Raw genomic sequence first — 12,193 nt, 5'->3', positions numbered from 1 at the left:
TGAAAATGTTCCTCTGAGGCGGACGAAACCAGTCCAGATTTATTTATTAAAAGTGGAAAGTACTAAAAAAATTTGAGTTTTATTAAATTAAATATAAAATACCTTCGTCATTTAGTATGAAAATTACATCAGGGGTCCTTTTTGCTACGTTAATTGAGGCGTAGAGTTACAAAACTCGCTCTGGGCGATTTTTCAAAAAAAATAGTTTTGAATGTACGCAGGAGCTTTTTCGTAAGATCTGTCCTCTGTTCTAGGAGAGAGTTTTAAATTCCTCTGTTTCTTCAAAAAATCAAAATAGATATCGAGGTGACTGACTAAACCCGCTCTGAAAATAAATTTATTCTGGTAAAACCCTCTCTGTGTAACCGGCCAACCAGACGCCGCGATTTAAATAATGACTCTTCACGAATGCTTTAATCTCCTTACAAACTGTCAAAACGATAAGTGAAGAAGGTCGTAATTTTGCTCCGACTATTTTACTATTTTTTATTTTAAATAATGAATATTTCCATAGTTAGTATGACGGAATCTCAACTAGGACAATCAAGGAAGCGTTTGACAAATCCACCTGCGTGGAAATATAACCTGTTACGTCAAGAAACGTATTTAAAAATTGACTGTATTTTGCTGTATTGTTATGAATAATCCAGTGGTATCTCATATTATTTTGTAGTTTCATGTGTTTTTTTTTGCTGTCATTTATATTTAATGTTCTGTGTGGTATAATAAACTATCATAAGAATCTCAAGTATCTACACGTTTTTAACATTATTTGATTTGACGTGTCAAAAATATAATTAAAGGAAAACTATTTTCTGTCGGGGAGATGCTTTTTCTTTGATAATTTTTATTATACAAATGATAGATTTAGTAGGTAGGTTATGTTATATTACGTTAGGTTATTTTTTTTCATCTTTCCTGACAAAAAAAGATATTCCTTATCATTATCTACACGGGACAAGTTGTTTTCGTCATAAAATTGTATGATTCGTTAATATGAATGATAATGAATTTTAATTCAATTACCTATGTTTATTAATGTATCGTACTTGTAGATTAGCTTAATTGTTAAATAATAATACTTTTATGCAATAAATTTCAGAAATCCCACGTTTACTATTTATAGCCTATATAAAAAGTAGACTTTTATTTGTCGGATTTGGTTTTCATTTAATGCTAATAAATTTAATGCTATAAAATATCTAATATACTTAAGTAGATTATAAATATTATCATTTTATTTTTACATTTAATAAATAGGTTGGTAGGTAATGATGGGTTTCCCACATTCATGGAATTTGAGTCGCAGGTAATGGGGTGATTAGTTAGTTAAAGGTCGGTACATAATTTCGCTGGGCTTTTTCAAATATGCTATTGATATTATTAAATGTGTTATTGTTATTCTAAATAAATATTAATGCTTTGTACCAACAAAAAGCATTTTATTTTCAAGACAAGTAGGTACATATCACTATTTTAAAAAAAATATTACATACCAATACAACAGAGCTAAATATGTAGGTGCAATGAGAAAATTATACAGCTGCCAGTAGGTAAGAATGACTGCAAAATATTTTCTAGACAAAGTAAATTCGAAAATATATTACATAATTAAAATTAATACGGACCGCTACTGCACTATCATCTCCTGTCGACAATGTACCACTGTGCATCAAACACCGCTCTTTTTAAAAAAATCCGCATCAAACGTCGCTCTGTCAGGTAGCGACTGACAAAAACCACTCTTGTGATAATTAAGATGCATTTATTTGAATAAATACGGCTTATACATTGGATTTGACATTTTATTATACTTTTCCGTATGTAACAGAAGAAATATAACATCTAAAATTACACTTAAATCATCATAATATGCCAAAAACAGTTTTTCGTGATTTACTCAAAACTCAAAAAAATCTCCAGAGCAGGTTTAGTAACTCTACGCCTCAATTTAAACATCTGTTATTATTCTTCTTATATTTCATTCATAACATCCATACATATAAAACTACTACAATATAACCTTGTTAGTTAGATCCCCGATAATTCGGCACATTTTGTAATTAAAATTAAATATTTGTAATTCAGGCAAGAAAATGGTATTTTTATCCTTAAAAATCAGAATGAATATTGTAAAACCCTTCATCTTAGAAAGTAATAAATTTAATGACTGCAGTCAAACACCTACAAACTTGCCAGCGGTGAAACAAAATTTTTTAGTTAAAAGAATTTTAGGCCAAATCAGAAAACTGCATCGACTTGTATTTGGAAGTTATTTGAGTTATCAAGAGATTAATTTGTATCAGTTTGTTTTATCAAGCTTGGAAGATGCACATTTATGAAGGAGGAGAAATAAAGTAAGGGTTACCGCATTTCTCCGTGGCGTGCTCAGTGGTGATCTTCAGCAACTCCTCTCCATACTTTTCGAAGTTGGCATTGGTGACGTGAGGCAATGAGAGCATCTCATCCGCTGTCTCAGGCAGCTTCTGAGACATAGCCTTCAGAGCCTGGATGTTCATTATGGAAGCGATAGTCACGTTCTTCGTGTGGGCTATTATTCTGTCAATAATACATACATATTATTTTATTATTTTAAGGTAGCTTATGATAGCATTATTTAAAACGGTTATACGAAGCAATGCGAGAATTTGAAATTCCGACGAAAATAATTAAACTTGTAGAGATGATAATGACACCAGTACAATGCCGGGTGAAGCTTCAAGCGGAAATATCCGAGCCATTTATATCACTGAATGGCCTCAGGCAAGGTGACGCTCTGGCATGCCTTCTTTTCAATATTGCGCTAGAAAAGGCGATACGGGATGCAAAGATTGATGCCCGTGGCAGCGGCACAATATTTACTAAGCCTGTGCAGCTGCTGGCGTATGCCGATGATATCGACAGCATTGCCATATCAGAATTGGCGCTAAAAAAGGCATTCACAGCACTAGAAGCCTCTGCCAAAAGAATGGACTTACAAATAAACGAGGCAAAAACTAAATACATGCCTGTCTATGTCACACCACGAGAAAGCGCACCAAAGTTAGATATTGTGCATACAAGTTTAATACAGTCGATAGTTTCATATACCTTGGATCTCTTGTAAATCGATATAATGATATTACAGAAGAAATCAACAAGAGAATCATGTCTGCGAATAAATGCTACTTTGGACTGTTAAGACATTTTAAGTCCGGCATACTATCTCGCCGAACTAAAAGCTCTCTTTACAAGACACTTGTAAAGCCAGTGCTCACCTACGCATCGGAAACCTGGACATTAACTCTGCGAAATGAACGAGCCCTGAACATCTTTGAAAGAAAAATTCTCCGCCGTATATATGGACCAATCAAGGACGGCACCAATTGGAGGAGAAGATATAATGCTGAGCTCTACGGGCTGTACGAAGATTGCAGCGCAGTTCAATCAATTATGATTGGGAGATTGAGATGGCTAGGTCATGTGCACCGTATGAATGACAATGAACAGGCAAAGAGAGTGATGTCCAGCAATCCAATAGGGCGTAGAAGAAGAGGCAGGCGAAATATTCGCTGGTTGGATGGAGCTACCAGTGACTGCCGTATTCTGGGGATACCGAATTGGAAAGCGGCCACACTGGATAGGGACAGGTGGAGGGAGCTGTTGGAGGAGGCCAGGACCCATATCGGGTTGTCGTGCCCCTGATGATGATGATTTTATTCGACCATGTCCGATCCTAATAAGATCATATGGGCCTCCACAGAGTGGAGGTTTGTATCAACAGATTTTTGTTTTTACGAGAAATGGATGTCAGCCACTTGCTCAACCTATTAGGTCCACACTCTGACTCATATACAAATTGAAAAACAATATGTGTACTTGGCAGACCCAGGATTCGAACCTGGACTCACAACACTATAGGCCGACGCTTACATATTATATTACATTCAATTTTACTAATTCTGACACAACATAATCAAAACTGTAAAAATGAACAATTTACATATAAATGAAAATCTAACTCAATCTTTTGAATGCATTGTTTCAGTTAATTGCATACGGAAAGGAAGAGAGCAACAGAAGATGCATTTCTTGGATGTTAAAATATTTCTAATAAGTGACACAAAATCTTTTACTTCTGATATACAGATTGAGAAGAGGGTGTAGAAATCAAACACTCGGTCTGTTCAAAAGGAACACATTTATTGCAATAGGCGACAGAAATATAGGGTTAGATTGTTTATTAACGAAAACAAATTTAATTGGAATTATACAGGCATAAAAAGTTAATTAACAACAAAACCAATTTATTCATGTAATTATACAGGCATAAAAAGTTAATTAATAACACAGGTATGATATAAATTGCATTGGAATAGTGACACGTCGAATAGTAAACAAAAAAAATATTCTTATTATTATAAAGATTATACAGTAATTTAATCCTATATAATAGCTCCAATACAGGGCTTTGTTTGGGGATACTGGGCCAAAGATGCCCAGTATGACACCACTGGTTGAACCTTTAGAGCCTTGGCTACTCGAAACTGCTTACCAATCCTCAAGGCTGCCCCTTTCCAGGGAAGGAGACGCTTCCTGGTGTTCTGAGAGAATATTTTTGTATATTAGAGGTTATTATGTTGCATAAATGAATCACAGGTGGCAGTGGTATTTACGAACAATATTATATTAATTTAAAATCGAGGATTGGTAGCCGTTAAAAGGTTGCTAGCCGTCCAGGTATGGTTGTATTGGCGATTAAGTCAACCTGGGACAAACAAAAACCTATATCTACGTATATTTGATGAGATATGGTGCCACAAAATTCGCCAATCAGAGAACAATTACGTTCGACGAAATACCCTTTTGCGGGCGAGGAGAGAGGCACAGTCCCTCAGAGATTCATCCAATGTCGTTAATTTATTTATTGAGTTTGAGTTATCCTGGTGCAATAACGAAATGGACAGAATTAAAATAAAATGAAAGTTAAATATTACTTCGAGACAGACAAACAAAACGTTGCGTCCTAGATAATACGCCTCTATCGGGTTTTTACAGATGGCACTGCACTCGGTAGATCAAAATTACTGCGGTAAATTCAAACCGGATAAATACGACACACCAGAATTCAATGCAGCGATTATTTGCTTACACATCAATTAACGCATTGTGGCACAATATAACATACTATAATATTACGGGTCTTAATTAAACATCACATTAACAGGGCATCATCACGTCATCCAAAAATTAATCAGTGATAATATTAAGTCGATTGGGGTGGATATTCGAGCGGTAATGTCGAGTTCATTGGATCCGGGACCGTCAGGTTATTCCACTGGTACGTACGTCCTTTCCGCAGCAGGTGTTTTTTTAATTTCAACTTGCGTAACAGTAGGTACATCGGGCCGGGGTTGCTTCGGCCTTGAGACGCTTCCGATGCGCGGCTTTCTCAAAACAACCGTTAGTACTGTACCCTGTTAGCGCAGGGGTAAACAATCGTACCGCGATGGGGATCGTACATTTTGATTTGGTATTACGATATATTTTATGTGACCATGAAACGTTATATTCCAGAGCATCATAATGACATCTACATACTTCCAACAATATCTACAGATAGTTCAGACAGCTTCCAAAGATACATAAAATTCTTCATTTTCAAGCTTTATCCAGCACATAGACCCTTAATTTCAATCATCATTGAGTGGGTATAGCTCGATAATTTGATTCTATCTAACCTCGTTTTTTTCAAATTAATGACAGAAATTATCTGAGGGTATCTTAATTGCTAGGCACAATTTTGGTTCACTGAAACCTCTAATAATAATGATTAGGCCATGTCCACAAACCTGCATGCTTCCATTAGAGCGACGTAGCATTTATCTTCTATAGCCTTGATCTCCGCGTTGGTCTTGGAGTCGACGGGAATTGCCGCGCCTCCCGGCACCATAGTCAGGGACTTCTTTTCGCCCTTCATTGGGAACAGGACCTTCACTTCGCCATTCATCAATCTGTTTGTTATAAAAATATATTGACACAGGTTTTCGATAAAGTCAGTAGATATTGCCGTCTTTTTTTAGTACAACAGTCTCATGTTGCAAATCAACATTTTACAAGTGTCAAAGGTATTTCAATTTTAAAAGTTTAGTTGGTGTTCTGATAATTATGGATAAACAGGTTATTAGCGGACAGTGTCATGAATTCATAGTTAAACTACATGAATGACTGATTTGTGGATATTATATACATCAATCATACGTAGATACAATCTTACATACGTCAAAAAACAGAGACAGCAAGTCTGATTTAGCTATCTGAATTCTTACGGTGTATAGATTATAGTTGGTAGACTCTACAGTGGTAGAGAAAAAATTTTAATATGACCGATCATGACGGCTTGAATGTTGAAAGATCACTAGCATATTGTAGAATACTCTTGTAGCTATTGTAATGTCATATAATTTAATATCATTAATTTTTTAGTTCAGTTTTCCCAAATGTTTCTAGAACTACAGTAAAACCTCTTTAATACGAATTCCACGTTAATTCTGAATTCGTGAATTCGAATTACGAAATGTATGGGGGAAGAATGTTAAAATTAAAAAAAAAATTAAAAATTAAAATTTAATTTAATTTTCATTTTCATTAATTTTGTTTACGATCATAGATGTGCCTACCAAATTTCTGATACAATTCTTTCAAATTAAAATCTGTGCTAATACCATGTGTCATTAATCCATTAGTTGAAGTTACCAAGTACCTAGCTAGAGTTAAAGTTTCTAGAGAGAAAAATACGAAATATTTTTTATTTTTCCAATTTGTCAACTCAATTATTGTTTGGCATTGGTTCTCTAGTAAAAGTATGTGAAAATTCAATAAACAATCAACAATTAAATACCTACAGTTCTGAAACATGTGAGTTATTGTTCTTCCTTTGAGTGGAGTGCAGTTGTGCCACTGATGTGTTAATGGGTCATAAAATGTCGGGATTATTTTTATTACCTTCATAAAATAAATAATTTATGATGAATTTTCAATGACTGGCTCATGAAATAGTGTACTTTATTATGATTTATTGAATATTTTTATATGCCAGGACTCTGAAATCATTTTGAATTACGAAATTCGAATTAAAGGTATGGTTTTATATGAAAATAATGTTCAAGGGACTTTTTTTTCACGAAAATTTCGAATTACGGAGAATTTCGAATTACTTACTGTATTATTTATTTTTTTAAACATTATTAACACTTATTTTATGTCATGTCGTGAACGCTTTGAATTTATAATTTGTCATGTTCATTATATGTAAAATAAATAAATTTGATTTGATTTGATTTGACTACAGTAGGTACTATAATATTATGTATGATGAATACCGAGATATATGTCAATGTATAAAGGAAACAGATGAGAGTATGTGATGTGATAGAGGTCGCTAAGAAGATGTAATGGCATTGGATAGGACATATTGCTTGGTGAGTGGACAACTGCTGGACCAATGCCGTCATGCAGTGGTACCCATGGGGCACTAAACGACCACAGGGATGTCCTAAAATCAACTGGATAGACAAACTCATAAAATTCAGTAGATGTACATGGCAGCAAATAACTAGGGACCGAGAGGAGTGGAGGGAGATGGGGAAGTCATTTATCCGGCAGTGGATAAACCTTTAGCACCAAATAAACACTCAATACCTTTAAAAATAAGCAAAGGATTACTTTTCAACTTGAGGGCCCAGTCTGAGGTATGCATTGGCAATGTCGTTATAGACGACCAGTTGCTCGGCGAGGAATTCCTTGGTGGTGAGTTGATGTAAGAGTCTTTGGGCGTCTCCACGCGGCCATTTCTTTCCCCGCCCGTGCAGTGGGTGCTTGTCGTGGCCATTGTCCACGATCTTCTTGAGAAGACTGCCTTTGAACACGTCAGCTATGTGGAGGAGAGTGAAGCGGTTGTTTCCTCCGCACAGGTCTCTCACGCCGCGGCATATCGCTTTGCATTCCTCCGTCACGTCCACTATCTGTGAAACAATTTTTTTTCCCCAAAAAAGTTACATAGTGTACTTACTGTTTTTCGCAAACTTTTGCGAATTCTCACTTAATACCTGACGCAGATCGCGGCAACCCAGGGCTCCCTGGATTCATTAAAACAAAGGTGATTTTCAAAATAATCCATATGATATGCATGAATCGTATTATTCTAATAGTTCAGAATTGATTTAATAAGTTAATTGAATTAAATAAAGGTGTTCCCACTTTGTATTCGTCGTCTCGAAGACAATTATCGCAAGCAGAATCAGTGATGGCGCGGCACGCCTCACGGCTGAAGGTTTCTCCGAAGTATGCGAGCACCTGCGCTCTCCGACACTCTGTCACATTTTCGCAGAACTCCACCATCCTCATCAGGTTGGCGATGTGGATCTTCTTCGCTTCGTAATTGGCATTACGATCCACTAAAAACAGTTAAAACCTATATAGTTTATTCCATATACAATCTTACTATTTCAGTATGTTCATTGAGTAATCTACATTATCTAAAGACATTGTGGTTTTGCACAAATTATGGGAGAGTTTCTAAGCAACTTTGAGTATACAAACAATCATTGATAAAATATTATTTTGGTAAACAATAAAAAACCAGCATTTTGTTACAACCAATAAAACGTTTTTTTAACCTTTTTACTGCCGGTAGGTGTATGTATGGTACCTTGCACGCCGCGAATTTTATTGCAAAAATAAAATCAATTTACGTTTCAAGTGGTAAAAACGAATTCTGTTTCAATTATGACTATGTGACGACATTTCCGATATATGTCATTGGGTCTTCAATGTATGTTTAAAATAATTGATTGTCCCCTCCCCCCCTGATTGTTCCCCCGTTTCCCGTTTAAAGTGGGACGTCTAAAGATCATCACGTCATTTTCGAATGAGTGGCGTTCCGTTCATGGAAAAGTTTGCATCTTAAAACGTCATTGGCAGCCGTCCGGTCAAATTCATATAGGTACCTACAGAAAATATCATTTTCATGTTTTTCATACACTAATCCAGCACCATCGTAATTTTTTTTTTTTTTTTATTTATTTGAAAAAGATACGTTGAGTACATAACAAATTATTAATTCAGGACGTTCACAACATAACATTTAGAATAAAAATTACAAGTAATCAGTTCGGAGAAAATCAGAAAAAACAAAGTGGAGGAAAAGAAGAAAGCAAAAATACTGGAAAAGCATCAAAAGTTTTGTAAAATACAAAACCTATACATAATAATAAAATATTTAATGACACATGTCATATGTAATTTTAGTCAATATTATTATGAGAGGCAAATATTATGTTAGTATCTTACAATCGAGTAGCTTCCGATATCTCATGACATCAGCGTAGGAATAGAAGACAACACAGTTGGCGAGCTCTCCGTCTCGGCCTGCCCTCCCCGCCTCTTGGTAGTAGCCCTCCACACTCTTGGGAAGGCTGTGGTGGATCACAAAACGGACATCGGGCTTGTCTATGCCCATACCGAAAGCCACAGTCGCACAAATCTGAAAATTTACAAAATAATTACTGGTAATACTATTGACGTAAGATTGATGCCTTTGAGATGTGGCCATTGATAATGCTTGGAACGGGGCCCTGTTTCATGCCTTTTGGTCACGAGGCTAGCGTAGGACGGGTGATTGAGTGTAGGATGAAGAGTTGTAGCAAAATAACGGCATTTATTTGATGATCGGGAACAGTTGCAGCATATTGATTAGTCGTGATACAGTTATTGTGGAATGAAATTGATTACGTATTGACAGGTTGAGTCCGAGTGACCCAGTCAGTTAACTAGTTGAGTTCAAGTAACAATGTATTTTTTAGAACATATACGATGGCAGATAAGGGCTGCCTTCTCGGAATTGAGCAGCCTCTCTCTAGGCAGATTTAAAGCTAATTTCATCATCAGCCGGGGTCGATCGACTGCTGGGTGAAGGCCCACTCTACCTACCGCCACTCTTCTCGGTCCTTCAGTTCTTCACTGCCACATACATCCATCAAATTTAATGCTTTCGTCTATCCAGTCGGCTTAAGGACGTTTTTCTGTGGTTGTTTAGTTCCCCTTGAGTAGGGCTGTCAAAAAACTATCGATACTAATATTTTCTTTCGATGTTGATACTGATTTTGCGATGTGTTCTCTTGAACTCCACCCTTGGGGACCACTGTATTGCATTTCCCCAGCGATTGTCTACTCGCCGAGTGAAATGTCTAGCCCATTGCCACTGCTCCATTGTTATATTTTATAACATTTAACCATTATATTTAGTTAAATTACAATTAGTCAATAGCTCGACACTGTGAATACAGAGAGAAATAATTATAAATATTTGTTTTAAGTGTTTACTGTTACTCACCACTCGTAATTTATCTTCTAACCATCGAGTTTGGACTTTTTCCCTTTGCACGTCTGTCAGCCCAGCATGATATGCGATGGCTTCTATTCCACTATGCTTTAAATCGGCCGCCACCGTCTCGCATTCCTTGCGAGACAGGCAATAGACAATACCAGATTGTCTGAAAACAAATAAGGTGTAATAATAGTATGTACTGTGACACCCCCGTATGGTCCCCATTTGGAGATGTCTTTGTGTATCTTGAGAGGCCCGAATCGGTATCGAAGCCAACAAATAATAACGGCTGATTGCGAAAATAATTAAATAATGTTTAATATCTGTCTAATAAATATCTGACCGGCAACATTGTCAAAAAAAATACGTATGGCAACGCCGCATTTTGTGCACAGCTCGCGAGTGTAACCGTTTTGTTTTGAGCGTTTTGAGAGCTTCCTTGACAGCACGCGGAAAACACTGTTCGCTCGCGCAACACACATTTCGTACGGATAAAATAAATTATATAAAATGTAGTAATCTAGTATATATCGCACCGTGAGTGTAAAACCAACGTATGTGCAAATTACATAGTTTGGAGATATAAGGGTTTGAAGTTTTCATTTGGTCAGGATAAATAGAGTTTCTAAAATAAAACCATAATATTTGGTGTATGTATACATTATGACATGTTCTTTTATTAATTTTATTTTTTTTTCATATAAATCCATCAAGATTACAAGTTTTAGCAGTTGCTATGGTTTTACACTTTCATGATGCATAGAAAATGTTGATATTTCGCAGTTACCTGAATTGCAGTAAGATTTTTATTGGGAACTTTGGTAATACCATTATAATATAATATTTTATATTATTATTAAATAAATCAATAATGATATTTACCTATAATATTTTGATATTTTAAGCTTACTAACTATAATTTATTAAAATAGATGCATACAATTTTAAACCAAAATAAAAATAGCAAATTACAATAATTGTAATGTTTTTATAATTAATTTTATCGACGTCAATTATTATCTGAATCTGTATTTAAATGTGTAGATGAAAGTTTTTTTTATAAAAATTGTGGTGTATTTCTGGTATCACTTTTGAAGAACATAGGGAAATCAAGTCATTTAATTTTGCTTCGGAGATCCGAGGTGGTTTTATAAATGCTTTGTGTAGTTGAGGTTGTACTGATTGACGTCCGCCCTGACGTTTTCTAATATTTATTACATCAAACACTTCTGTTTCATACTTATTTTTATAGAACAGGCAATAAGGATTGTTTTTCCTCACTTCGATAACGCAAATGTCTACCCAACTAACCTTTTTACAATTTTCGTTGAGTTGAAAATTATTGCCCACTTCATTTGCTAACTTGTGAAAATCAAAAATCTCGTCAGTGCCAATTTCCAGTGAATCACTGGAATCCACTGTATTGGTATATAAATTGGACCTGACTTCAAGACTATTTTTTTGTTTCTCTATGCAAGAGTGTTGTAGAGTCACCCTCGTTCAAGGTGTGTCCTACGACCAAAAAGTTGTGTGTGATTTTCGGGATATTAAAATTCTGGACGCCTCATAAATACATTGCTGTAATAATTTTATTTTTATTCTGTCCGGCACAATTATCCGAATAAAAAATGACTTCCTTCCCAATTGATTGGTCTTTTTTGGAATTTTACAACACAAGAACCAATTGCATTGGCCCCTTTGTTTGTAGTCTCTCCATGCTAAACAAAACAGTAACCATTTTTATTATTAATGTGTGTAAGATGGTAAAATTATAAGTTGAAAGCTTTCTTTTATAATATAGCACTGATATCTGGGCATTTGGTGTTG

The 12,193-nt window shown here is 35.5% G+C and overlaps 1 protein-coding gene across 2 annotated transcripts in view; it reads right to left on the bottom strand.

The window, feature by feature from the left end:
* Nucleotides 1–12,193, bottom strand: part of LOC147072978 (uncharacterized) — a 45,379-nt gene that overhangs the window by 7,020 nt on the left and 26,166 nt on the right. For both annotated transcript variants that reach the window (XM_085945994.1, XM_085945993.1), the window contains exons 11-16: nt 10,373–10,532; nt 9,331–9,523; nt 8,239–8,435; nt 7,705–8,003; nt 5,832–5,993; nt 2,369–2,559 (exon numbers count right to left, since the gene is read on the bottom strand). In XM_085945994.1, the coding sequence (XP_085802120.1) occupies nt 2,369–2,559; nt 5,832–5,993; nt 7,705–8,003; nt 8,239–8,435; nt 9,331–9,523; nt 10,373–10,532 (1,202 nt within the window). The remainder of the gene's footprint in view (nt 1–2,368; nt 2,560–5,831; nt 5,994–7,704; nt 8,004–8,238; nt 8,436–9,330; nt 9,524–10,372; nt 10,533–12,193) is intronic.

The sequence above is a fragment of the Rhyacophila brunnea genome, unplaced genomic scaffold (genome assembly GCF_057557595.1).
Source record: "Rhyacophila brunnea isolate RB1 unplaced genomic scaffold, BYU_Rbru_1.0 scaffold_19, whole genome shotgun sequence".
NCBI classification, from domain to species: domain Eukaryota; kingdom Metazoa; phylum Arthropoda; class Insecta; order Trichoptera; family Rhyacophilidae; genus Rhyacophila; species Rhyacophila brunnea.
This window is presented reverse-complemented; position numbering and strand designations above follow the sequence as displayed.